This window comes from Peromyscus leucopus, chromosome 8a, assembly GCF_004664715.2.
Source record: "Peromyscus leucopus breed LL Stock chromosome 8a, UCI_PerLeu_2.1, whole genome shotgun sequence".
Lineage (NCBI taxonomy): Eukaryota > Metazoa > Chordata > Mammalia > Rodentia > Cricetidae > Peromyscus > Peromyscus leucopus.
Genome location: NC_051085.1, coordinates 14,963,112 through 14,990,944, shown reverse-complemented (window position 1 = coordinate 14,990,944; position 27,833 = coordinate 14,963,112). Strand labels below are relative to the sequence as shown.

Sequence of the window (27,833 nt, the reverse complement as noted above, 5' to 3'; positions counted from 1 at the left end):
TTCCTAATGTTATGGTGACCCCCAACCATAAAATTATTTTCGCTGCTACTTCATAACTGTAATTTTGCTAATATTACGAATCGTAATGTTAATAACTGTTTTCAGGCCACCCTGTGAAAGGGTCCTTCGACTCCTGCTAAATGGGTCCCGACCTACAAGTTGAGAACCACTGTAGTAATCACTCTGCTAACACGTTATGATTTAGTCACAAAACATCCCTGTTGCTCCAGGCTAAGGCTTCTTTCTTGTTAGTTTCCCTCTGTTCATCAGGATATCCACCTCGTTAAACAGAATTTGCCCTAACATCTGTAACTCTGTAAGCAGACTTCCTAACATTAATACGGTCTCTCTAAAAGGAGAACACCTTATGAGGAGACTTCCTGACAACAGCAACCTCTGTAACTCGGTTTTATTTTCTTTGTAACATTTACGGTGTCCATTTGTTTTTCTTGTCTCTGCCTCAGCAGACTATCCTGTGTTTTGTGTATTTTAGTTAGCAGGGAGCCTCCAGGTACAAACAACACTTCTTGTGGGAACTCTGGGGAGACTGTCACTACAAGGAACAGGCAAACTTTGTAATCCGGACGAAGGAACCTGCCTTAATTAGCCTGCAGAGCATAATTGAGAGGCTGACACTAGACGATATGTAAATAGAAACACGTGTTTGCCCTAGGATCCGACGTATCCATTTACTCAGATTTCAAAAATCTCTGAACCTAGTTTTTCTTTTTAGCAAATCAGCCGTGGAAACTGCGGCGGGAGGCTGGGAGGGACCAGGGATGCTCTAGCAGAGGATGCCAAAAAAAAAAAAAAAAAAAAAAAAAAACCTCACCGCGGGTCCCAGAATGCATCGCCACGCAGACGGATCTGGAGAGGGGCATGCTGGGATCTCCTTCCCGGCGACGGAGGAAGGGCTGTTGTGCATGCGGTACTGCGGGGGGCTCTCGCAGGCCCGGGGTCCCTTTCGGTTCGCGGTGGGGCGGAGTCCCGGGAGGCCGGGCCCGCGGCGCTCGGGCGGGCTGTGCGGGCCGCGGCGCCGGGCAGCTCCGGCGGCAGGGAGGGGCGGCGGTGCAGCCGAGGGTCCCCGTCCACAGGCCCGCCCTGGGGAGCCGCAGATCCGGTTCCCTGAGCCCGGTGGGACGTTGGCGCGGAACTTTGTCAGATTCGGGCCTGACCGCCTTCGCCACCGAGTACCCAGGCTAGCCCCTCCGTCAGCCTGGGCCTATCTCCCTCCCAGCGTATCCTTTATCTGGCGTGCCCCAGCCTCTGTAAGAAACGAAACTGGGTGCCCAGAGAACTGACTTCCTTCTAGAATCAGACACTTATTTTTGCTTGTCTGGAGAGAAAAGAAGAGAAAAATGTAGAGAGATTTGTAAAGCTGAATTTAGATGAAGGGGATAATTGTCCTTCTTTTTCTGTTCTGGGATTAAATACTTGACAGCTAGGTGATCGTCTGGTTAGGAAAAGTGGCGTGGTTGCTTGAAAGGTTTGTTTGGTTTGGCTTTTTTTAGACACCTTCCTATAAGTAGTCAGCATTCCATTAGTCCATCAAATCCAAAGTCTCGGGACGCGTTGGACTTCAGAGGACTTCAGAGGACTAAGCTGTTACCTAACATAATGAAACCAGCGTGTGTAACCCAGTTGGCTAGATTCGGGGAGTAAGTGCTGTTTTCCCACAGCCTTCCAGCTTTTACCTTTGGACTCTGCAGTGTGTGTTTGCCTTCCATTACTTTCTGGCTTTCGTGACCTGTCTGATCCAGGGTTTCCATGTATGTAAAGTGATACATGTAGAACGGTAGCAGTAGTGTTCAGTGTTGCCATATGTAAAGCTCTGAAATGTTACTAAGGTGCATTTACCCTCCTCATAATACTGCATGCAAGTAAGTATGTTGATCAGTAGTAGACTGTTGTTTTCTTTTAACCTTATCTTGCATGGACAAACTAATAAATAAATGTACTTTTTTGCTACTTCTTGGACCAAACACTTTTGAGTTTTCGTTGCGTGAGATGGAGTCTCACTATGCAACGCTGACTGGTTTGGAATTCTCACTGTGTAGACCAGGCTGGTCTCTAAGAACGGAGGTCCACCTGCCTCTGCCTTGGGAGTGCGGGGATTAAAGACGTGCATCACCATGCTCTATTGAAATGTTTTATTCATTTTTTTTTTTAAATTTTACTATTACCTTTGATATCTTGAAATTCAGGCACAGGTTGAATAAATATCCTTTTCCTAAAATTTTTGGAAACACGAGGCTAAACACAAAATTTACGTATGTGTCATGTATATCTCGTGTTTCCATGTATATTTGTTTATACATGTATATTTATATTTTCAGCATGCCTGTGTTTTGACTGTCATCCCTCACATGCGATCAGGCCTAGATCCACTCGTGATGTCGTGTCAGAGCTCAGAAGTTTTGGATTTTGGAGCACTTGGAGTTTGGATTTTTGGATCAGAGATGCTTAACCTGTAGTGAGGTTTTGGTTGAGACTTATAAGTAACTGTGTGCATTTAAGGAATGATAAGTATTCTTTGCCAAAGCTAAACACAGCTCCAAACACTCCAAGAGTCCCAAGTCATTTTATGAAACGTGCTTTTCTTCAGCTCTTACTGTCAGACTTAGGACTTTGTTTCATGTCTAGGTGCATGTCCCCACCATGCTCTCCTGTGACATATGTGGAGAAACAGTGACCTCAGAACCAGATATGAAGGCCCACCTCATGGTTCACATGGAAAACGAAGTTATATGTCCGTTTTGCAAGTTGTCAGGTGTGAACTACGATGAAATGTGTTTTCATATTGAAACTGCTCATTTTGAGCAGAATACACCGGACAGAAACTTTGAGAAGCTACATGCAAGACAGTATGAAAATCCAGACAGTAAGAGTACCACCCTGCAGAGTGCAATGGAAGTGAGTTCAAGTATTCATTCAGCCTGTGCGTCCAATTTTCCAAAATACTCACCTCAAAGCCTTCCTAGAGATGGGATTTTAAAACATGAAGCTTTTCATACAGAGAGCATAACTGAATCTAGAAAGTCCCCGAAAAGCCCAGAGAAGCAGTCTGGATTGTCTGTGGTACAAGGACCAATTTACGGGACAACGTACAGTCTCCCTGAATGTCCATTTTGTGGAAAAATAGAGGAGCGTAGTCAAGATATGGAGATGCACGTGAAGACAAAGCACGCCAGTCTCTTAGAACCTCCATTAGAAGGTAAAGTGTTCAACTTACTTAAATTATTATAAAAACAATAGTCTCACTTTAATCTGTGGTATCAAGTTGGCTTGTTCATTGTTACAAATGTGCTTTTAAGATTCAATTTCCGACGTATCTTATTCAGTTGCCTTGAAATATATTCTCGGTAGTAATCCTTGACTTAAGCTGTTGTCCACCCCTATGGCTTACCCTGTTAATTTTTGCAGGATTTACATTTTAGATGTGTTTGCTTTCCATCTGTTTCCTACAGTGGTATTTTTTCACTCTGAGATAATAAAGGTATCCACTTATATTCTCATTTCTCATACTTTTATTTCATTTGAATTATGTATATGTTGTGTGTACTAGTGTATATTGTGAGAGCTTGGAATCTAAAACTTTCCTATAGTGATTCATAGTAATTTTTAAGTTATTACATCTGTATGAGTCCATTTCTGGTCTTCCAGCTCCTATTTGCTTAGCTATTCCTTACTACTCGACTACGTCAATAACTATCATTTTGTAACCTGTCATTGATATCAGAGAGGACAGTTCTTTTTATTATTTCCTTAGGCATTCTCATTTTATTTTAAGATTTTTATTATTGTTGTGTATGTCTGTGTCTGTCTCTCTCTCTGTATGTATATGTGTCTCTGTGTCTGTGTGTCTGTGCATCCATGTGCAGGTGCCTCTGGAGTCCAGAAGAGGGAACTAGAGTTATAACTGGTTTTGAGCTCCGCAATGTGGTTGCTGGGGACTGACTCTTGCTCTTTTGGAAGAGCAACAAGTGCTCTTAACTGCTGAGGCATCTCTCCAACCCTTCATTACTTATTTATTCACTTAATTTTTAGGACCATTTTATTAAATTCCCTGAAAATTATGTTGAACTGTTGTTCGATGTTAAGTCATAGTCCATGTTCACATTAATCCAGGTCATCACGTCTATCCCTCCATAAAGACGTCTCACTTTCTTCATTGTACGTGCTCTTTTATTTAATTCACTTTTGCAAATTTATAGACGCATTGTCAATCTATCGGTGCACTGATTCTCACCTAGGAAGTGTGAGTGAAAAAGAGCCCGGTTGTCATTGGTAGAACAGAAGAAGTCAGAGTGGTGAGGTAGAAGGAGAGGTAAGTAGAAGAGGGACATCTGAGAAGACTTCAGACGTTAGCAGATACCGGCGGTGTTGATAACAAGGATGTCAGTTATGCTGTTGTGGGGCTAAACTGGAGTAAAGGAAAAGATTAGTCCGGGTGAAGATCAGGGCCCACTCCTGTTCATACTGAAGTTAAGAGGCAGGGCAAGATACTTGTCTAGGGCTGACATTTTCAGAAAATGAAACTGAGTAGTTATTGCTTAAGAAAAGATTAGCTACTGAAAGTTTATAGTTCTATAGTCTGGAAACAGACTGGCAAAGCAGTGCAGCTTTTGAAGAAGGAAAAAACACTGGTTTGAAAGGGAGCGGAGGAGACGTGTTTTTTACTTCTAGGACTGTGGTGATTATATTGTGTACCCTAATAAACTTGCCTGAAGATCAGAGGACAGAGCCAGCCACTAGATTATGCATAGAGGCCAGACAGTGGTAGCACACACCCTTAATCCCATCATTCAGAGGCAGAGCTCCATCTGGATCTCTTGAGTTCAAGGCCACACTGGAAACAGAACCAGGTGGTGGTGGCACATATCTTTAATCCCAGTACTGGGAAGCACACACGCCTTCAATCCCAGGAAGTAGAAGCAGGGCAGAGAAAGGTATATAAGGTGAGAGGAAGCAGGAACTAAAGCAGTTCATCTGAGACCCTTTCGGGTGAGAACTCAGAGGCTTTCAGTCTGAGGATTCCTGGAAACAGGATCGGCTGAGGAGTTGCGAGGTGAGGTTGGCTGTGGTTTGCTCTGCTTCTCTGATCTTTCAGCTTTCACCCCAATATCTGGCTCCGGGTTTTTTATTTAAAGACCATTTAAGATTCGAACAACATAGGACCATGAAATAGAAAGCCCTTTTGTTAGAGAAGGAGGCCCACCATTCTCATTAATAACCGGTTAATACAGAAAATGAAGTGAAGATCCAGAGAACACTTGGGGCGACAGAACAGCTGGCCGGCTGGTGGCATGCTATGATTTCTGTGGCTTGAGACAGGAGGAAGTGGGAATGAGAAAGGCTGATAGCTTTCATCTGCGTAATTGAAAAGAGTGCCAGTGGTTAAGGACCGCGAAGACCCAGATGCTGGCTGATTAGAATTGAGTCATTGCTAGTGTTGGTGCTCTGTCAGTCCATTGAATAGTGATGGCTGACACATGAGACTAAGACTTCTGGTGGCAAACCTTTCTAACACGGTGACCCTTGAATATAGTTCCTCATGTTGTGCTGACCGCCAACCATAGAATTACTTTGTTTGCTACTTTATAACTGTAATTTTGCTACTGTTATGAGCCAAAATGTAAATATATGATATGCATAATGCAACCCCCAAGGGGGTCCTGACCCACAGTTTGAGAACCACTGGTATAGACTTCTGTGAATGAGGCAGGAGTTAATGTTAAGATGCGGATGATTGCCAGGTGGTGGTGGTGTGTACCTTTAATCCCAGCACTTGGGAGGCAGAGGCAGGTCTGAGTCTGAGGCCAGAAGGATTTCTTCAGTTTGTAGATTTTTGGGCTTGCTTGTGTGTGTGTGTGTGTGTGTGTGTGTGTGTGTGTGTGTGTGTGTGTGCATTTGTGTACGTGCGTTTGTGTATGTGCGTTTGTGTGCGATGAGTTAAATTACATTTTTGAGCAATAATATGTGTTGTCAGTATGTATTTATACTTATTGGTATTTTTGTAATTTATTTTTAAAATAAATTCCTAAAGATGCAATTGCTAAGTAAAAGCACACCCACACTGTTATATTTAGTAGATATGATTAGCTTTCTTGCTTTTTACTTTTATTAAATTAATTTAGAAATACAGTGTGACTGTATAGCTCAAGCTGGTACTGAAATCTGAATCTCTTGCCTCAGCTTCCCAAGTACCTGTGTTTTAAAATTAATATTTTAGTGTATTATGAAAGTTTCCTATACTATTATCCATCCCATTGAAGAAGCTGTATGTTCCCTTCATCATGGCAGTTTCGCTTCCATGTCAGACCAGATCCTACGTGTATAAATTGCTCACTGCTTTCTCTCTGTGTATGGCTATAACTCTGAGCCCCTCTTCTCCACCTGTCAGAGCTAGGCTTTAGTCTTGCTATGATACTTCTGTCTGTCCTGGCCTGTTGGAGTCATCTCTTTAATTTCCTGTTCCCAAGTAGGCAGGATGACTTCTCTGTTAAGCTTTGTGCTGGACACCTGAGCTCAGTAGCTGACCACTTTTCATGGTAAATACTGGGAAGTTAGCACCCAAACCCTCCAGATTCATACCCACTTGGTTTTGATTTTGCTTGTTTCAACCACAAATGTGAATGTTTATTATTTTCTTATATTATTCTCTATAGAGTAGTAAGAGAGCTCTGTACTGTTATCAGCCTCTCATTTTGTCTCTAGAACCAGATAAGCAGTTACTTGATTTATTTTTAAAATTACGCATTAACCCATTGTGCCATACTCACATCCCTGTATGCTCTGTTTCATAACCAAAAATCCAAGTCTTACAGATTAGCTGTCACCGCCCAGTATACTCATCCAAGGCTGACATAAGCACCACCAGTGTTCAAACAATATTCTAAAATTAATTACAAATATTAATTTTAAAGTAGCATATCTTTAGTTTGTGTGTGTTTGTAGCTGTAGTTTTCCTGCCTGGCCCACGGTCAGGACAAATCTCTCTCACCTGCCAGTCCTGCAGCCGCTCAGACCCAACCGAATAAACACACAGAGACTTACATTGTTTACAAACTGTATGGGCGTGGCAGGCTTCTTGCTAACTGTTCTTATATCTTAAATTAACCCATTTCTATTAATCTGTAAGTTGCCACATGGCTCGTGGCTTACCATTATCTTAACATCTTCTCATGGTGGCGGTGGCTGGCAGCGTCTCTCTGCCTCAGCCTTCCACTTCCCAGAATTCTCCTCCCTCCTTGTCCCACCTATACTTCCTGCCTGGCTACTGGCCAATCAGCATTTTATTTATACAGAGCGATATCCATTGCACATAGTATTTTGCCATAGCACATGTGTGGAGGTCCAGGGATGCCATTTAGAACTTAGTTCACCATGTGGGTCCCAGATACCAAGCTCAGGTCATTAGGCTTGGTGGCTAGCACCTTTATCTACTGACCCATCTCACTGGCCCCCAGAAAAGTAGCTTTTAAATACAACTATAAAAGAGCTTTTATTTTTACAATAAGATTAGAAAGTCTTTGATATGTTTGGTTTGTTTGTTTGTTTGTTTATTGAGGCAGGGTCTCACTGTATATAGCCTTGGCTGGCCTGGAAATTGATGTGTGGACCAAGCAGGCTTTAACCTATAGAAGTCTGATTGCCTCTGCCTCCTTAGTGCCATGATTAAAAGTGTGCACCACTATGCCTGGTGACATGTTTAATGTTAAGTACAAAAACATTTTACTCATCTGATAAAGTTGTGAGATTGTAAATAGTCCTTGGCGTGGGATGAAAAGTTTAAAAGATCTACAAATTAAATGAGCCTATCTGTGTCTCTAATCCAGGCTGTCATCAACCGTTCTATGACTGTCCCATGTGTGGACTCGTCTGTACAAATTACCATATTCTCCAGGAACATGTGGACTTGCATTTAGAAGAAAGCAGCTTTCAACAAGGTATGTTTATGTCTAAAAGTATTTTAATTTCTACTTCCTAGAATACACGTTTCTTTTAGGTTAATGATACAGTGAAAAAAGCCGTACGGTTTAAAAGTGAGTCTGTGCTTTACATAATTCTTATGTAGCTGCACTGCTTTCCCTGAAGATGTTTTACAGAAAAGTTGTAAAGGATGAACTGTGGAGACAACATTCAAACCAAGGTTTTACTTGACATGTAGAGGGTTCACCATTTAAGATAATGCTTTTTAAATCGTTTGCCATTTTGAAGTTTTTATTGACAAGGTGAGGCCATTCTTTCATTGGTTTGAAGTAATGAAGTTAGCATTTAGCCAGGAAAAATTTTGAACTAAGAAGCTGCCAATTTTTAAAAACTACGTGAATTTATGTGAATCTTGTAGCTATTGTGTGACAAAACTTTTCTGAGGAATTCATAATACACATGTCTACTTACCCAGATAGGGCGCCTGTCTATGACAGACCAAGGTACTGATACGACCAGCGTTCAGTGTGGCCGGTCAGTGAATTTTACTGGACTTACTCAACGTGAGGATGGGTGAGGAGTTACAAGAGCAGGAGTGACTGAAAGACAGCTGCCTCCCCAAGACCCACCCTCTCATGTGGGATAGCTCACAAAAGCTGGAGTACACTGCACACAGCTTGCAGGCAGCTCACCAGGTTAGAGAGTGCCCTTTCCAAGAGATTCGGTGGGTCTAGCCCTCTCCTAGACAGCTCAGCTGGGTGCTGCTTTTTCAGGCTGCTGGTCTGGTCTGCGTCTTATTCACACCTGTGCTCTGCTCACTGAGTCTTTGCAGCTTGGCTCCTTCCATCTGAGGGGGACCCTCAGCTTTTGTTGCTCACTCCGGCAGGGAGGGGCCTAGCAAATCTGGTCAGTTTCAGGGACTTCCTGACGCTATTTTTCTTAAAAGAGCTACCCTGCATGATGAAATGTTTCACTCTCAAAGAAACTGTTACACAACAGTAACCTAAAAGTCTCGATATGTATATTCAGTTGGTTGCCTCAGCTTCTAAAATTACTTATCTGTTTAATAATGACTTTAAAAATTGGTCTTGCCGGCTGTGGTGGCACACGCCTTTAATCCCAGCACTCGGGAGACAGAGCCAGGCGGATCTCTGTGAGTTCGAGGCCAGCCTGGTCTCCAAAGCGAGTTCCAGGAAAGGCGCAAAGCTACACACAAAAACCAAAAAAAAAAAAGAAAAAAAAATTGTCTTATGTTCTCTCTTTTTTAAATTGTATGTGTTCATGTGTGTCCTTTGACTCTGGGACTCTTGTGAGCATCCCTACCAGAAATCTTGAACCTTTGACCTCAGACTGAGTTCTGTCCTTTCCAAACTGGTTCTGGCATTTCCAACTTGGTCTGAATCTCACTACTGACTTCTCTGTCTCTCTTGCTATCAGGAACTTTTCACTTGTATCTTCATGTGACCCAATCACTCATGACTCATGATATTTAATGATGTTCTCTCTGTCTCTCTGTCTCTGTTTCTCTGTCTTACTCTGGCTCCGTGTGTTTCTGTGTCTGTGTGCCTGTGTGTGGTGTTTCTGTCTTACCCTCAGTCCTGTTTTACTGTAGAACCCTGAAAAAATAAAGAAATCTAAGAAACAAGACACTATACCGAAGCTACTGAGAAAAGAATCTGAGTTTCACTGGGAGAGAGTAAACAAGTCATTATGCTATAAAATTATTCATCTTGCTTGGGTAAAACTAACTATAATGAAATAGTTGGAGGTAGTGAATGTATAATTTGTAATTCTTTATTACTTTCTTCTTTCTCTCTTTATATTTCTTTAAAAAACGAATCTCCATTAGTTGTATTCAGAGGTGTCAATGAAAAGTGTCACTTAGCCTTTCAACTTTTTTTTTTTTTCTCAGCAGATAATACTTCCTAATGTAGTCAGGAAGATCAACTTAGTTAGTTAATGAGAAGTGCTTGTTACCACCTGAGCACTGAGTGAATATTGGTTGTTACCCTCTAACAGGCATGGACACAGTCCAGTGTTCTAGTGACCGAGAATTAGCTCACCAGCTTCAGCAAGAGGAAGACCGGAAGAGGAAATCTGAAGAATCAAGACAAGAAAGGGAAGAGTTCCAGAAGCTGCAGGTACAGAGATTAGTAACAGTTTTACTGAGTAGAGTTCTTATTTCCCAAATAAGCATTTGAGACATCAACCTATATCTGGAGATACGGCTCCACCATTAACGGATAAGATTCACGGCCAAAAAGATTTCTACCTAGCCTGTCCAGGTTATGTAAAAACTGCTTTTATCTGTGTACTTTAGAGTTTGTTGAGGCGGGGTTGGGGGGTTGGGGCACTTAAAAGTAGCTATTCTCCAAAGCTGGAAAGATGGCTGAGCAGTAAGGAGTGCTTGCTGCTCCGGCAGAGGACAGTTATAAGAGTTGTAGAATTATAACTGCTTATAATTCCAGCTCCAGGTGATCCCATTTCTTCTTACCTTCACAGACACACACACACACACACACACACACACACACACAAATAAATTTAAAAGATAAATAAATAAGTTGTAGCCATTCTTGACTATGTGGCACATGCCTTTAGTCCCAGTGTTAGGGAGACAGAGGAACATGAATGAATCTCTTGAGTTTGAGGCCAGCCTGGAACCCATCTCCAAAAAAACCCCCCAACAAAAGAAAGCAGTGTACCATCTGTTCAAATACTAGAATAATCATTTCAGATAAAATATGTGAAAATGTTCACAGAAAACACACAGGGGTTTGTTGTTTTCATTTTTCTTTCTTTCCTGTGTTTAAATGAAGACTCAAAATAAAGAGTTTAGTGATTTGCCCCAGATTAGACGAAGATTAGGTAGAAAAATGTTCATGTAAAACTATGCAAATGAGGGGCAGATCGTGATAGTGTACTAAGAATCTGCCTGTCTGTTTACTTAAAATTATTGTGTATCTCTCCTTAGTCTTAAATTCCCTTAAAGATCACAATTTCTGGATTGGAGAGATGGCCCAGAGGTTAAGAGCACTGGCTACTGTTCTAGAGGACCCAGGTTTGGTTCCCAGCACCCACATGGCAGCTCATAATTTCAGACATTTATATTTAATGAATGTTCAGAGGTTGGTGTTTCATGATGTTTGAGGGCACATTTTCCTTATGTGAGTGTAGTATCTATTGGATTAAACTTGCAGCATCTGAGGATTTTTAATGCATTAAAAATTTTAATGCATGTTTCTTCTTTTTCATTTCTAATTTGTGGACTATGGCTATTTATACTGATAATGCTTGTGGAGTTTTTAAATGTCATTTGTATGTGTTAATAGACTAGTATAAATATAAAGGGTTTGTGAGTGAATAGATCTGAAAATGTTCCCAGATTTACATACATCTGAAAGCCTTTTTTTTTTTCTCAGACATCCTACTCATGACTATTTTTCCTTGAAATGAGTTTTGGAAGATCTAACTTAGGATTTTGACCACCTTACAATTCATTAGTTATTCATTTATAACTTAGGGTTTTTACCACCTCACAGTGTACTAGTTCTTCATTTACTTGCAAACTGCTTTTCATATCAGAATTCAGATGAATGAGAGGGGGTTGTTTTTTCTAAGTCCTTTTCTTGCCATACCCACTAGTTCTACAGCACTGCAGCCATGGTTGTCTACATTAACAATTTAAGGGAGGGATGACTAATCTGGACCCACAGTTTCCGACCGTCATGATGGGAAACACATGGAAAGGCCGTTCACGTGACGGTGGACCAGATGTGGCAGGAACCGAGCCTGCTCCTTGCTGGCCTCCTTTTGCCAGGGAAGCACAGCTTCCCACACGTCCACAACCTCCCCAAACAGCACCTTGGTCTGGGACACAGGTATTCAAAACATGGCCTGTTGTTTGGGTATAATGCCTTTTGAGTATCAGCAATAAGAAAGTCCCTAACGTTTAGAGTTTTGTTACTGTGTTAGTTACTTGTTGCTGTGATCAGACACCTGACAAGCAGCAGCATAAAGGAGGGAGCCTTACAGTTGGAGGGGATGCAGTCTGTTAGAGCAGCAAGACATGGCAGGAGGAATGGATGCTCACACTGCATCCACAGTTAAGGAAGCAAGAAAATGGTTCCAGGTCTCAGTTCACTTTGTCCTTTGTATTCAGTCTGGAACCCCAACCCATGGGACGATGGTGCAGTACACATTCAAAATGGGTTTCCCACTTCAATTAACCAAATCTATAAGCTCTCTCACATTCATTCCCCGGGGTTGTTTTCATGGTGATTTTTGTTTTTAATGTGTGTGTGTGTGTGTGTGTGTGTGTGTGTGTGTGTGTGTGTTCGTGTGCCCAATGCCATAAAGCACACGTGGAAATCAGAGAACACCCTTGGGAATCAGTTCTCTCCCTCCACTATGGGTTTCAGAGATCTAATTCAGGTCATCAGCCTGACCTGGTAAATACTTTTACACACTGGGTCATTCCAGCAACCCTTCCTGCTGATTCTGAATCTCCTCAAGTTGACAGTCAAAACACTGCAACTCTGCCATTTGTCAACTTGACACCCAAACACATCATTCTTAAACCATAGTTTTCCACCACTTGTCTCCTGTGACTATCCATCAGTCCAACCTCAAAAGTCCCCATAGTCTTTAATAATGTCAGGATGTGTGACATTATTCAAAAGTCTATCTTTTTTCTTTTCTTTTTTTTTTTTTTTTTTGAGACAGGGTTTCTCTGTATAGACTTGGAGCCTGTCCTGGATGGGATCTTGCTCTGTAGACCAGGCTGGCCTAGAACTCACAGAGATCCGCCTGCTTCTGCCTCCTGAGTGCTGGGATTAAAAGCGTGTGCCACCACTGCCCGGCTTCAGGCACTGTCTTAACTGGAAATTCCTATAACATTTAAAAAAAAAAAAAAAGTTTCATGCTATCTCATAATGTCCAATGCATTCATTTTTACTTCAGAAGATCGCATAGTCTCTAATACAGTACTGTTCAAAAGTGAAAGCACAGTCTTTTGTGAGGCTCACACAATCTCTGAACTGTATGCCTCTCTAATATTACAAAACAAGTTTCATGCCTCTACCATAGGATGGTAGAGAATAGATGTTCTGTTTCCGTAAAGGAAGAATGGGGACATAGCAAAAGAAATATCAGACCAAAGCAAAACACAGTCCAGCAGACCAAGCACCAAATCCTGCAGCTCCACGTTCGGCATCTGGGACTCGTGATGGAATCACGGGCTCCAGAGGGCTTGGTTGTCCTGCCTCTCTAGCTCTGCGGCCTCTAACACAAATAGCCTTTCTTTTGGACCATTCACTCTGTGCCTACAGCTTTCCTCAGTTGATGTCCTGTGGATCTGTCATCTCCATCTCCAGCATCCTGGGATCTCTATTACAACCTATGCTTTACCTTCACAGCTTTACTCACTGACCTCTTGGGTTCTCCTTGCTGTGTCTCTGCTGTGGAAGGACCCCGCCACACACTCATGGCCTCAGTGGCTCTCTAGACCCACGGTGCAAGACCCAGTGAGTCTCGTATCATTCATGCCTGCAAAATCAGCACCACTTCGACAACACTCAAATTCTGTTACTTTCTTGGGATGGAGCCTGGCCCCTTGGACCATACATAGTTGCATTTGACCTTGAGTGTCAACCTTGGGAAAACACTTTCCTGCATGATGGTTTCTGATTAGGGAACCCTTCAGTGGCATTCTCAGTTTAGGCCCCCTCCTTTGGAATGAATTCCCTTTCTTTTCATTAGATAGAGCCTTTAGTGGATAAAAGTAAGGAATCTTTCCTGTTGTCTCAGGGCTCATTTCTCTCTTAATGTGCTTGTCTCTTTAATGGTTATCTTAGTTACTATTGTATTGCTGTGAAGAGACACCATACCAAGGCAACTCTTATAAAAGAAAGCATCTAATTGGGGTCTTGTTTACAGTGTCAGAGGGTTAGTCCATTATCGTGGTAGGCAGCAGGCAGGAAGACTAAGAATGGGAGCTGGGAATTCACCTAGATCAGCAGGCAGCAGGCAGAGGGAGAGCCTGGGCCTGCCATAGACTTTTGAAACCTGAAAGTGTACCCCAAGTGACACACTTCCTTCAACAAAGCCATCCCTACTCCAACAAGACCACACCTCCTCATCCTTCCCAAACGGTTCCACTAACTGGGGGACCAAGTCTTCAACAAGTCTTCAAACATAGAGCCTATGCGGCCATTCTCATTCAGATCACCACAACAATTAACTGCTGCTTTAAAAAATAAAAGTCATTTGTGGTTATGAGTGTACACATGCCATAGCAAGCATGTGGAAGTTAGAGGAAAACTTCTGAGAGATGATTCTCCTTCCAACATTGGGTGTGAGGTTTTGAAGTCAGATAATCAGGTTTCAGAAGCAATTATCTTTACCCACGGAGCTTTCTCACCCTGCAGCTGCTTTCATACCTGTTTTGTCTGTAACTTTGAGCTAACACTTTTCCTTACCACTTCATTTTTCCAGCGCTCTGTTCTACCTTGTGCTCTACTATAGACCTACATAAGGGATAAGCTGTAATCATGGTGCAGTCTGAATGCTATCTTGTCTTGAGATTTCCTTACCGGTTCATGACTCCTTCAACTTGAGTGACGTTCTTAGCACCCAAGCAGGATGAAGCTGAATTCTTTGCCAGAAGATATCCTGAAGGGCCTCTAGCCCAGTCTGCCTCCGAAACCTCCTGAGCCAGTCCTGCACTCTACATTTTTCCTGGCATTCTGGTCTTCCCATTCTATCAGAATGGCCCCTTACGCCCCGCTTACGGTATTCTAGGGCTTTTTGAGCCTGAAGTTCCAAGCTCTTTCACAGTCCCCCTCAGACAGGTTCCGGAGGCCTGAGAACTCTCTGGTTGTTTACTCCAGTAGATGCCCACTCCTTCAGCTTTCCTACACCTCACCTGGTGCTTTGCTCAAATAACTGATAAGGAGCACTGTAGGGAAGGAGGGTTTCTATGAACAGGGTGAGGAAGGGGGTGGCTGCTGGTCACGTGACATTCACAGCCAGGACGCAGGGACAGATGAGCGAACATCTTGATCCTTTTTATTCAGTCTGTGAATTACAGGGGATGGTGTCATGTTTAGGGTGGGTTTCCTGTCTCTATTAGCTCAATCTAGACAGACTCACAGACATGCCCTAAAGTGCTTCTATAGTGAATTTAAGTCCCTTCAACCCTGATAATCAAAGATTAACTGTGACACAGGTGTAACTTTGTAAGTTGTTTGGACCTCAGGAAGCTTATTCATAAAGGCAGTTTATATGTTTGAGTCTCAGTCCATTTTGCACAAACGCAGCCCATTTGCTCTGTAACATGATTGAGTGATTTGTGGGTAAAATGGGACTCTGTGAATTAGGGTTGGTCCCTTTACCAACTGTATCTTTACAGTTTTGCCCTTCACAAGACCTTCAGCAGAAAGATGGGTCTTTCATTCCTACACTGCCAGGAAAGCAACTAATTATTTATAAGAGCTACAAAAGCTTACAGAGAAATATCTAATTATTAAGTTATGGATGTATGGTTTAATTTTCATAAAAAATCTTTACAGTTACTTGTATGAAAAATTCATAAACCAGACTATTTGAATGTACATTTCCAAAAATTAAAAAACCAGTTGTAAGTTTCCGTTTGGTTGAAGTACGGGGGCACAAAACTAAGTTATTTGCTTTTCTGTTCGACAGCGGCAGTATGGTTTGGATAACTCTGGAGGTTACAGACAACAGCAGCTGTGGCATATGGAGAGAGAAGTCAGCAGGGGAAGGATGCATCCCTCTGAATTTCATAGCAGAAAAGCCGACATGATGGAATCGATAGCTGTTGGTATTGATGACGGAAAAACAAAAACTTCCGGTGAGTGCTTAAAAATCCAAGCTGCAGTTTAATATTGCATACGCCACTGCATCTATCACTTGAGTTTGCTAAATTTTCAGTCAACAGTTTATTTATATAGTTTGAGGTGAGATTGTTATGTTCACATGTTTTTTTCCAAAAAGTTTAAAACTAAACTTCTATTTTTATAGTAAATAAGTCACTTAAAATAATTTAGTTTCTATTGTGTTAACTAACAGCAATGGGGAATGAACCTTTAGGGTTTTTAAAAAACGTTTTTATTAGCATATATTAATTATATGTAATATGTTTTATTATTATACTTTCATATAGGTATGTAATATATTTCGGTGACATTCCCCACCACCCCATTACCCCCTTTTGTCCTGCTCCTGCTGTACCCTTTATTCCTTTCCCAGCCTGTGTCCACCACAACCCCTGACCCCTTGACCCCTCCCCACATCTGCTTCCATGTGTTTTTTATTTGTTTGTTAGGTTTACTTGGTTCTGGGTAAGGGTTACGAATAAGAGCATAGGTGAAGGGTTATTGACACGGAGCGTGGGTCAGGGAAAAGATGTGTGTTTTCACCACTCTCTACCCCCAGTAACGTTACATCAGCTTCCTATAGCTCTGAGGGAGGGGAGGGGCCTTACGAGCTCCCAGCTAGCAATGGGGTAATGTCTGTAAATCCTCAGAGAGGGGTGGGTCCTTGTGAGCACCTCTCTCCTCTGTGACAGGGTGTTGGCCAGCTCAGTACTGTTGCGATAGTCACCGCTGCTTCGTTGGAAAGCCCCCAGCCCTGCCATGCCTGGGAGACAGCTCTTCTGTTTCTCAATCTCCCCTTCCTTGATGTTTGCTGAGCCTTGGAGGGCTTGATGTAGTTATCCCATCTAGGACTGAAGAGGAAATAGTCATTTATTCTCCCTCAGTTCTTTGCCTAATTACTGACACCCACTACCAAACACTAATCTATGCATGTAAATATAAACATAGAGAAGACAGGTCGATAGCATAGCATGTCAGTTTGGCAAAACTTGCTTTCCTACTAGGGCTGATGAGTTCCCTACCCAGGGGGCTTTTGACAATGGTTACATTACCAGACCAGACTTTGCTCTTGTAGATACACCTTTAATCCAGTCAGAAAGTGCCTGGTTACCCCAAAGCAGTCATGTCACTGAACCATTAGCTTAAATTATTGGTTGTTTGAACACATTACAAAAACATAATGTAAGCCACCTGCAGAATTTTACATCTCTTAGAGCCACATTGAAGGGGGAAAAAAACCCATAAAATTATAGAAGCATTTCAGTTTATGGTAGATTATGTATTGATAAATCCATTTCAAGTTGAAAATAGTATAAGTTGAAACTGCGTTTTGTATATACCTAACCTACTGGACACTGTAGCTTCCCAAGATGCCCTGTTCATTCTGCAGTTGCCTTCCTAATGCGGTGACTGACTGGAAGCACTCTGTGGAAAGTAGCTTACTACGTACCTACCCATAGTTCAGGAACACTTCAACAGTCAAAGTATGGTTTCTGTTCAATGTTGCTTTTGCAGTGAAGTTTAAGAAAACTCCAGTTGAACTGTCAGAAGTCTGAATCCCACCTTCTAATAGTTTAAACCCAGTATCTACAGCACGATTTCAACATATTGTCAGTATGAAGAGGGTTTTTCCATAGTGTAATAGTTACCATGCTCATCTCACAAGAACTATTAATTGAAATGTTTTACACTCTTTGTATAGTCTTCCAATTTTTTTTATATTTACTACTTCACAGCACATTTCAGTTAAATAAGCTACAGTTCAAATGCTCAATAGCCTCATGTGTGTCATGGCCACCCTGTTGCTCATTACATTTTTGGATACTAAAAGCATTGTATACATTGTTTCTTCTGGGCCCAAATGAATATTCTTATGTACTTGATATTTACAGTGTGTATAACTAACTTGTCTGGGACTTACATTGTCCACTAGCTGTAGGGCTAGCTAGTATTAACAATCAGATCTGCCTTATTCAAGATGGTATGTCTCTTTTTCTAGTGAGTGGCTTTATTTTTCCCATTTATGTTTCTTTATGTTTGCTAAGGTTCTAACACAGTTTATATGGAAGCAGTTGCATTCCCATGACTAGGTCTTTTGTTTTTAAAGGCATGATCTCACAGGGCTAGAGAGATGGCTCAGTAGTTTAGAGGACTTGTTGCTCTTAGAGAGAACCCAGTTCAACTCCCAGTACTCACATGGTAGCTCACCACAATCTGTAACTCCAGATCTAGGGGATAGATAAACACACACACACACACACACACACACACACAAATGATTTATTTATTTATTTTTAAAGACGTGATTTTATTATATAGCCCAAGTTGTCCTGCAGCCTGGCTTTGTAGATCAGCTGGTCTTGAACTCACAGAGATCCACGTATATCTCCTCCCAAGTTTTATGATTAAAGCCGCGTACCACTGTGCCAGACCTGTATATGGATCTTTAGGTAGAAGTTTTAAATTTGAATATAATCACATTTCTCGTGTATTTTTGAGGGAAGTTTGAGGCTCAGTAGCACAGGCTGACCTGGAACTCATTTGTTAGCCCTGGCTACCCTCAGACTCTTAGCAGACCTCTGCCTCATCCTTCCAAGTGCTGGGATTGCAGGAGTGAGTTAACACACACAGGTCTATCAGTTGTTGTCTTGACTGTGTGTGTTCTGTCTGTCTTAATAAGGTGAAAGGGTTTCTTTAAGATCACAAATGTGCATTCCTTTATGATTCTTTAAATATGCTATTTATATTTTTATTTCAAAAATATATTACAGGTCTGGAAGTTTCAGCTGCATATATGTCTGTGCACTGCTTAGATGCCTGGTGCCCACGTGGGCCAAAATTGTGCATCAGATCCTTTAGAAGTGGAGTTACCGATGGTTTTAGCCACTACATGGGTGCTAGGAACTGAATCTGGGTCCTCTGGAAGAGTAGCCGTGAGACAGTTCTACAGTCCCTATATTTTTATGTTTATCTACCTAGTATTTGTTTATTAAGGGGTCAGGGTGGGGATGGAAGGATCAATGTTATATTTGCCAGCACTTACATATGACAGAACTAGTTTCTCTGGTACCATTTATTGAGTCTGTTTTCCTTGTGGAGGTGTCAGATCCCCTGGAGTTTGTGTTACAGTGTGTTTGAGCTGCCCAGCGTGAGCACTGGGAACTGAACTCATGTGTTTTACAAGAGCAGCAAATGTCCTTTTCTGCTGAACCATCTCTCCAGCCTCAGGGCCAAGATTTTTATTTTTTTGTTAATTATACAAGTGTCTATTAGAGCAGTCACTATTTGATACCCCTTTACATATTTACAGCCTTGTTATTTTTAACAATAAAATATAATTTAACAAAAGGTAGCTTTTTAAAAAAACATCTAAGGAAATTTAGGAATAAAAAATACTTGTTATAATGTGATTATATGATATCATTGCTAAGAGAAAAGTTACCATTCTGTCTTATATGTAATATGCATGTCAGAGTATGCTTGAACATATATTACCGTATTCTTTTAGGTTTTCCCCTTTTCATTCTTAAAGGAGTCTTAAATCTTGATCTCATCTGAGTCAACATTTATCTTTCTGTTCTGAGAGTACCTGTTCCGTGCCACCTCATCATTTTTTTTCTCCATGTGTAAACTCAATCCTCAGTCACAAGTCATTTCCATCCTTCTTTTTCTTGAATGTGAGTCTTGTTTAAGTATATATTTTCTAAAATTGATATCTAATTTCAGCTCTCCATGATAGTGGGCATAGTTACAGCTATTGGTTAAAGGACTGTTTTGATTTATTGTTTTCTTTTTTTTTTTTTTTTCAAGACAGGGTTTCTCTGTGTAGCTTTGCGCCTTTCCTGGGACTCACTTGGTAGCCCAGGCTGGCCTCGAACTCATAGAGATCCACCTGGCTCTGCCTCCCGAGTGCTGGGATTAAAGGCGTGCGCCACCACGCCCGGCTTGTTTTCTTTTAAACTTATCTCCCTAGACATATTTCGATGTATTCCATTCAAATAAAATACATATAATGACTTTTCCTTTTTCATGCCACATAACCATGAGAAAGCATGAACCACAGAAAACACATCGCTGCCCATTAGCTTCGGGTTTTTAAAGGAGACAAAACAAACACAAAGGACTGTAATGTTCCTCTGTGACAAAGTGTGACTGGAGAAGTAGGGTCATGAAAAAATCAATGCACTGATTGTTTTTAAGAGTCAGAAGAAGGTAACTTGAAGATGATGTTTGGTCCTTACAGGTATTTTAGGATTCTAAATAGAAGAAGAATATTCTAAAAGGAAGAATCATATGTAAACTTATCCAAATAACCTTGCTTAACCAAACTCTAGCACTCTAGTCTAGGGCCATATTTCTAGGGATATTGTCCCATTTATCTCTCTTTGGTTAGCACTTACTATCCTGTTATCTATACAAAGCACAATACTGAAGTTAAATTAAAACTCATAGGCAGGATATTTCACTGTGAGGTCACAAACAAAATTACGTCAAGAAGAATAAAAAATGAAGGTCAGATGGAGGACCCTGGCGTAAGCTTTATGTGCTGAGGATTGGTACTGATGCTGTAGGCTCTCAGGAGATACGTACTTTAGGTGGAAGCAGATTAATGAGACTTCACAAGCTCCAGTGGTGCGTGTAACAAATGGAAAGAGTTTTCATTCTGTGGGTGGTGCTTTTGTGTCCTGGGCTTTGCAGTTGAAGAGCTTAAAGATGCAGACAACTTCAGTTCAGTGCAGGGAGTGCTATTTTAGTGCTAGAAAACTTGGGTTGTGGGCACAGTGAGAACATGAGCTAGGGTTGTAGCAGCGAGAAGATGAATTTAAAGTGGAGTTGGTAGGATTTTTCTGTGAGCTTGAGGCCGATGTTAGACGTAAGCAGCCATGTAATGGTGATAACGAATCTTCCTAAGTATTCTGAATCTCTCCTATTTTAGGAATTATTGAAGCCCTCCATAGATATTATCAGAACACTGCCACAGATGTGAGGTGTGTGTGGCTCTCTACAATGGTGGATCACTTTCACTCATCTTTTGGGGACAAAGGTTGGGGTTGTGGTTATAGAAATTTCCAGATGCTGCTTTCATCATTACTACAAAATGATGTGTATGGTGACTGCTTGAAAGGTATGTAAAATACTGTTATCATCTGAGTTTATAATATACAGAGGGTATTATGAATAAGTGTCATAGAAACTCTTGTGGGTTCTTAGTAGAATACATGTTACTATGTGATATTATTGTTCAGCATATTAGTACCTGGCCTTGTGACTTGTTTGCTTAAATAATTTCAGGTATGTCAATTCCTTGTATTCCAAAAATTCAGTCCATGATTGAAGATGCATGGAAGGAAGGTTTTGATCCTCAGGGAGCCTGTCAACTTAACAACAAATTACAGGGAACAAAGGCCTGGATTGGAGCATGTGAGATTTATACACTTCTGACCTCACTGAGAGTAAAGTATGTACCCGCTAACTCCAGTTAATATTATTGTATTCATTTGCAAATTACCGGCATTAAATTTAGTATTGACTAAAATTAAGTACCTTGGCTATTTTTTCCATGCTGTGATAAAATATGCTGACCAAAGCAACTTAAGTGAGAAAGGGTTTATTTTGGCTCACGTTTCAAAAGATATAGTCCATCGTGGTGGGGAGATGGGGAAGGCATAGAGCAGAAAGTAGACTGGTTGTCACACTGCGTTGGCAGTCAGGAGGCAGAGCTTCAACAGGAAATGGGGACCTGCTGTAAAGCTTCAGGGCCTGCCTCCAGTGATCTGCTTCCTCCAGCAAGGCTCCACCTCCTGCAGTTTCCACAACTTTCCCAGAAAGCACTACCAGCTGAAGACCAAGTCTGACAGGAGCCTACAAGGGACATTTCACATACAAACTATGGTGGAAACCATTAACAGTTCTGAATATTTTTTGAGGTTTCATTGCCGTGAGAGACAAGGATGCATTGTTTATGCTGGGACTTAAAATAATCAAGCTATTACATGCTTTTGGTTAAACTTTATAAAATATTTTTTGAGTAACATAGAAGTGAGCCTACTTCAACAACCTCATTTATTCAAGATGACTCCATTTAAAAGAAGTATACCACCATAGTCTGAGGCCAAGCAGGAGATACATGGATATGAAGGTGTGAGCTCTCACACATTTTTCTATGCTCTTCACCAGTATTGTCTGTAACTGGAATTGAAGAAAACTGAATGTATTCAGAATATTTTTATATTTATTTATATATTCTTGGAAAGTATTTAGAATGCTTTTAATGTACAGAAATGACTGAGGATTAAAATCAGAATTCAGATTCTTTTTTTTCTTTTAAAAAAATTACAAAAACCAGGCTGGAGAGATGGCTCAGCCGTTAGAGGCTAGGCTCACAACCAAAAAAATTACAAAAACCTACTGATCTATTTCTGTGTTTACACTGTTATAAATTAGCTAGGTAGAAAAAATTTTGCTAGGAGTCAGTTGTTTTTTTTTTAATAAGCCTTAAAAATTACTATTTTGCTATTAAGTTATGTGTATATATGCCCATTTGTGTATATGTACACATGAGTGCAGGTGCCTTTGGATCCCTGAGAGCTGGAGTTAACAGCCAGTTGTGACCAGATGTGGATCTTCTGAAAGAGTAGTATGTGCTTTTAAGCACTGGGCGATTTCTCTAAGCTCCTGAGTTTTTGTTATTATGTGTGTGTTGGAGTGTGCATGTGGAGGTCGTAGACAAGTGTGTGGAGTTGACCACTCCTTCCTCCCTGATGTGGGTTCCAGGGATGCAGGTCACCAGGCTTGCAGAGCAAACACTTTTCCCCATGGAACCATCACCTCACCAGCTCCAAAGTCGGTCTCTAGTTGATGATCAGGGATAGAGACAGTAGACTAAAAGTGACTATGTCCTAGACTCTAGCACATGGGTTTTCAAAGTCCAGCGAGACCCTCATTTGCTGTGCAGGGAGACTTTCCGTGTTAGGAAATCTTTGTAATGCTTAGCTCATTCCTCAGTCTTAGCATGAGTGGGGATTGGAATAATTATTTTCCCCACAAAATGATAGTTTTTCTAAATAAGGGTAAAAATTATATTTACTTTTTTCTTCATAAGGAAGTAATGGATATATAAATTTGTTCTGGATTAAGTTTTTTTTTTTTTTTTTTTTGGTTAGGATAATTACATTTATGCAGAAATTGTCTCTAAATTATCTGTTTTATCAATTGTTTAGGTGCCGCATTATTGATTTTCACAAGCCAACCGGTCCTTCGGGTACACACCCTCGTTTATTTGAGTGGATATTGAATTATTATTCTTCAGAGCGGGAAGGGAACCCAAAGGTGGTGTGTACATCTAAACCTCCTGTCTATCTCCAGCACCAGGGTTAGTAGATCACACAGAAATGTCGCTTTTAAGATAGCAGAGTGACTGTTGCTTAAGGGCAGGGCAGGACTGTAATAGTGGAGGTGACGGGCTGGGAGGGGCTGATGTAACCGGTTGTCAGAGCTGCTTGTCGTTCTAATACGTTCTTGGGTAACACAGCCTCTTTCTGGTTCACTGCTCTCATATTCATCCCTTGCCTTCTTCCTGTCTTTACCAACTTGTCACTATGCTGAGCCTTTCTAGACTGCACTTATTTAAACGTGCAAGTGTGTGTGTGTGTGTGTGTGTGTGTGTGTGTGTGTGTGTGTGTATGTGTGTAGTAATAACTGTGTATAGATGTAATATATTAACTGTTACTTATACTTTGACTAGGTCACAGTCGAACAATTGTTGGAATTGAAGAGAAAAAAAACCGAACATTGTGTTTACTAATATTTGATCCTGGATGTCCTTCCCGAGAAATGCAGAAACTGTTAAAACAAGACATAGAGGCTGGGAGTCTCAGGCAGCTGCGGAAATCCGTGGGAAATCTAAAACATAAGCAGTACCAGATAGTAGCAGTAGACGGCGTTCTTTCGCCAGAGGAGAAAGTTGTAAGTATCTCAGTATTGGGTGAAGTGGCTTAAAATTTTTAGTTAAAATCAGTGTTATCTCTTTTTATCTCCTCACAACTCATTCTATTTCATGAGATGAGAAATTCATTTGTCTGAACATCACTGAATTTTGGGAATGGCCATTTTTAAATTTAGATGGTACCTAAATGTCTTTTAGTTGCTGAACTCATCTTCATAAAAAATTTAATTTTATAATTTTAATTTTTGATGTCAGGCAAGTGATCATGAGCAATAATGTGTTATAAAAACAGTCTATAACCTAACTCAGGTGGTCTTATTGTTTATTAAATTTTGATTCTGAAGCTGTATTTTATCCTTTTATCTTCTGATTATAATCAGTTCTAGAATAACTGTTGCCTTTATCCTTTATAGTTATGTGATGAATTCCAAATTACTGAAGAATTTGTAGTCATTAGAACACCTCCACTGAAGTTGTGAGCCTCAGCTACATCGTAGCACACCAATCCTAGAAAATGCATAAGATCCCAGATTGTAAAGATGTTTTTTATTTTATTTTAATTGCATGCATTTGTGTATGTCTGTGTGTGAGACTGTACATGGAGTGTAGCCCTCAGGGAGGCCAGAAGAGGGCGTTAGATCCCGTGGAGCTGGAGTTAGAGGTGGTTGTGAGCTGTTGGATGTGGCCTCCTGCAAGAGCACACTGTCCTCATAACCATCGAGCACGTCTCCAGCCTGAGGTCTGGAGATTTATGAGAAAATTAGAAAGAGTGCTTATTTGAGGACCTCCTGTTTGTTCCCTCTACAGACGAAACCGGGCTCGAGAAGGACTGGGGAAAGAACAGGGTCAAGGAAAGGAGTAACGTTTGAGACAGGAGCTAGCTCAGCTCAGCTCAACTTGACATAGAAATGCCAGGGTTGCTTGCTGGGTTACTCCATCTACTTATGCTTTAGAAGATTTCTTTGCAATGTCTTTAATCCCCAGTTGCCATCTCCTTTGTAATCCTATTGCTAGCTTGGCCAGATAGAGTTAGGGTTCGTTTGAATTCTTCTTACGTGTCGCGATGCTTGCCTACCAGTGCACAGTAACTTTTGAGAGTATAGTGGTGGTCAGGTGTTGCCATGGGCTCCTGGTGAACAGCGTCTTAGCTGGCTTTTATGTTTCCGGTTTTGGAAAGTGGGTCACTGTTGCTGTTAGAATACCAAACATGTTTTTTCTGTTCTCTACTTTTGACTTTGTTCCTTGGAGGTTAGGAGGTTGCTAGACAGTAGCTGTGCCTTTAAGAATTATCAGCATCCTGAGCGCTTTACCTATATCAGTGTACATAGCATCACTGTAAGGTAAATGGTTATCATTCCCATGTTATAAATGAGGACACTTATAATGAGTGGTAAAATCAGACCTTCAGTGTGGGCAGTTCATCAGCGCTCAGCTCTCTGTTGCCTCTTGAAGGGATCTAGCCCTCTATCTCTCTAGCCCAAGTTCTGGTACTTTTTACTAAGTTTTACTAAATTATTTTTCTTTTCTTTTTGATATTTCATACATGTATACTAGGCATTCTGATTATTCTCACCACCGCCACCTTTTCTGCTTCCCTCCCACCCCATCAACCCACTCGTGGTTCTGATTTTTTTTTTTTCCAAAAAGAAAAAAAAATTTTTGAGACAGGTAGCTGACCTGGGACTCATTATATAGATCAGACTGTCCTCAGAAATCGCAGAGACTGGCCTGCCTTTGCTTCGCAGTGCTGAAATTAAATGTGTACACCACCATGTCCCGCCTTATTCATAATTTTAAATTATGCTTATTTTTTATTATTTTTAAACGTGTGTGTGTGTGTGTGTGTGTGTGTGTGTGTGTGTGTGTGTGTGTGTAGGCAGGCAAGAGGACAGCATTCGGAAGTTGTTTCTTTCCTCTTACCATGTGAGTGAGTCCCAGGCCTTAAATTCAGTTTATTGGTTTGGCAGGAAGTACCTTTACTACTGAGCCATTCCACTGGCCCTGTTGTTAGGATACTTTACTAATTGTTTACTGTTATCCACAAACAGAGGTTGACATTCAAAACGTCTTCTGTTCTTGAGACTGTCTTATGATTGCCATAAGATGTTTGCTGTGAATATATTTTGAGTAGTTGTTTATTCCAGACCTGTCTAGATGTTTAAGCTCTTACTAGTTGAAGGAATAAATACCTTCTAATTAAGGTTACTTAAAAAATAAATAAACATGTCCACTATAGCCATTAGCCATATCATCAATTTTAAAAAGATCTTTTTTTTGTATTTGTGTGTGTGCCTATGTGCATACCACACTGGAGTTATACCAGAATATAAGATGGCATCAGAAGGCATCAGACAATGGCGCTAGAGCCACTGTAGATAGAGTTACTGGAGGCCATGAGCTGCCCAGTGTGGGTGCTGGGAACTGAGCTTACATCTTCTGTAAGAACGACATTCTCAACCACTGAGCCAGTTTTCTAGCACCCTATTTTCACTTCAAAATTTTTTGCCAACTTTTGAGACAAGGTTTCATGTGGCCCAGGCTGGTCTTGAACTCACTGTGTAGCCTAGGTTAACTGTGAACTCTTCATTCTCTTACCTCAGCCTCCTGGATTATTGGTATTTAATACCATACCTTGCTCCTTTTCACATCTAATGATAGTTGTTAGTTTGCCTCACTACATTCTTAGTTTTTTATTATGTTATCCCACTACTTTGAATTTGATTTAACCAAACTGGTTAAGTTTAGCTTAGTTTAATATGCTTTAGTTTGTAACCCAAATTTGGAAGCAGCACAGTGAATGAAATTTCCTATTTTCTTTTAGTATTTTATTAACTCTATGAGAATTTTCTATGTGTATATAATATATTCTGATGATGTTTTCCTCCCTCTATTCCCCCAACTCCTCCCAGATCCACTCCCACCACACCCCCATCCTGTACTTTTGTCTTCATAACCCACAGAGTCCAGTTTGTGCTCATATAGTCCTGGGTACGAGGGGCCGTACCCTGAGAGAAAACTGACTCTCCCTCACCCCAAGGCTGGAATACTAACTCATAATAAATAAGGGGGGTTTTGTTGTTGTTTTTGGTTTTGCTTTTGAGACAGAGTTGCACTCTGTAGTACTGCTATCCTGGAACTCATTAGGTAAACCAAGCCCGCCTTGAACTCACAGAGATCCACCTGCCTCTGCGTTCTGAGCGGTGGGATTAAAGATTTTTGAAGAGACATGGTTAGGGTACTAACAAAGTAGCTAAGTTTTTTAAAGGTTCTTTTCTCATTGCTCTGTCTTCCTTTTCGCTTCTTCTTTGGTCCCCTGGTGTTCCTCACACCTCCTCCATCTATATTTCTTTGTGAGCTAGCATTTTCACATTTGACACAGTCGTAACACAGTGCATAACATTCTGTTTCATTCTACTTTGTCTTTATCTAGAAGTTTCTTTATGACTTGACTTTAAAAATATGTAGTACTGATTTTTTAAATTTTAGGCCATAATTTTCCACTAGGACTTTTCATTGTTATCTTGAAAAAAAAAAAATCCAGGTTTTATTTTCTGCGTTAAAATTATAAACTACAGGGTTGACAAGATGGCTCAGCAGTCAAAGGTACTTGCTGCCCAGGCTAACAAACTAACCTCAGGGTCCACCTGGGATAAAGAGATCTGACTTCTGTAGGTGTGCTCTGAGCTCCGTGCATGTGTGCACGCACGTGTGCACAGATAAAATGATAAATTAAGTTGAAAGAATGATAATGTAGCATATGTAATTAATTTCTAGATTATAATTCACAGGCTGCTTTCTTCTCAATTCTTTTTCAAGGCCAGAAAACAGGCTTCTCAAGTGTTTACAGCGGAGAAGATTCCTTGAGTGAAATATTTTGGTGATTTTGTACTGATCTTTTTTCTGATATAGAACCCTGATATAGTTGAAGAATTTGATTTCATGTAAGTTCTTGATATAATATTTAAGTTGTAAATGCCTGTTAAGTTATACTTCTTAGTACTTCATTGTCTAGTAATTAGTTGAATAAAATACTTTGTGTTGTTGGTTTTGATTTCTTA

The 27,833-nt window shown here is 40.8% G+C and overlaps 2 protein-coding genes across 9 annotated transcripts in view; one reads left to right on the top strand and one right to left on the bottom strand.

The window, feature by feature from the left end:
- The window catches only part of Kpna5 (karyopherin subunit alpha 5), a 68,265-nt gene extending 53,582 nt beyond the window's left edge, over positions 1-14,683 (bottom strand). For 2 of the 3 annotated variants that reach the window (XM_037200420.1, XM_037200419.1), the window contains exon 1: positions 14,526-14,683. The gene's annotated coding sequence lies outside the window, so the exon portion shown is untranslated. Of the gene's footprint in view, positions 1-832; positions 921-14,525 lie in introns of those variants that run through there. The other variant, XM_037200421.1, reaches the window with a different exon arrangement.
- On the top strand, positions 842-27,833 carry Zup1 (zinc finger containing ubiquitin peptidase 1). 6 transcript variants are annotated; one of them, XM_037200416.1, is made up of 11 exons: positions 842-928; positions 1,512-1,658; positions 2,644-3,214; positions 7,839-7,949; positions 9,952-10,073; positions 15,637-15,805; positions 20,767-20,955; positions 21,123-21,288; positions 23,051-23,202; positions 23,575-23,795; positions 27,592-27,833. In XM_037200416.1, the coding sequence occupies exons 3-11, from the start codon at positions 2,659-2,661 to the stop codon at positions 27,637-27,639; spliced, it is 1,734 nt and encodes a 577-aa protein (XP_037056311.1). In that variant the 5' UTR covers positions 842-928; positions 1,512-1,658; positions 2,644-2,658; the 3' UTR covers positions 27,640-27,833. The 6 variants fall into 6 exon arrangements, with proteins under 6 accessions (XP_037056311.1, XP_028730636.1, XP_037056313.1 ...); XM_037200417.1 differs by lacking the exon at positions 842-928 and adding an exon at positions 1,041-1,238 and having other exon boundaries at positions 1,534-1,658; XM_028874803.2 differs by lacking the exon at positions 1,512-1,658 and having other exon boundaries at positions 848-928.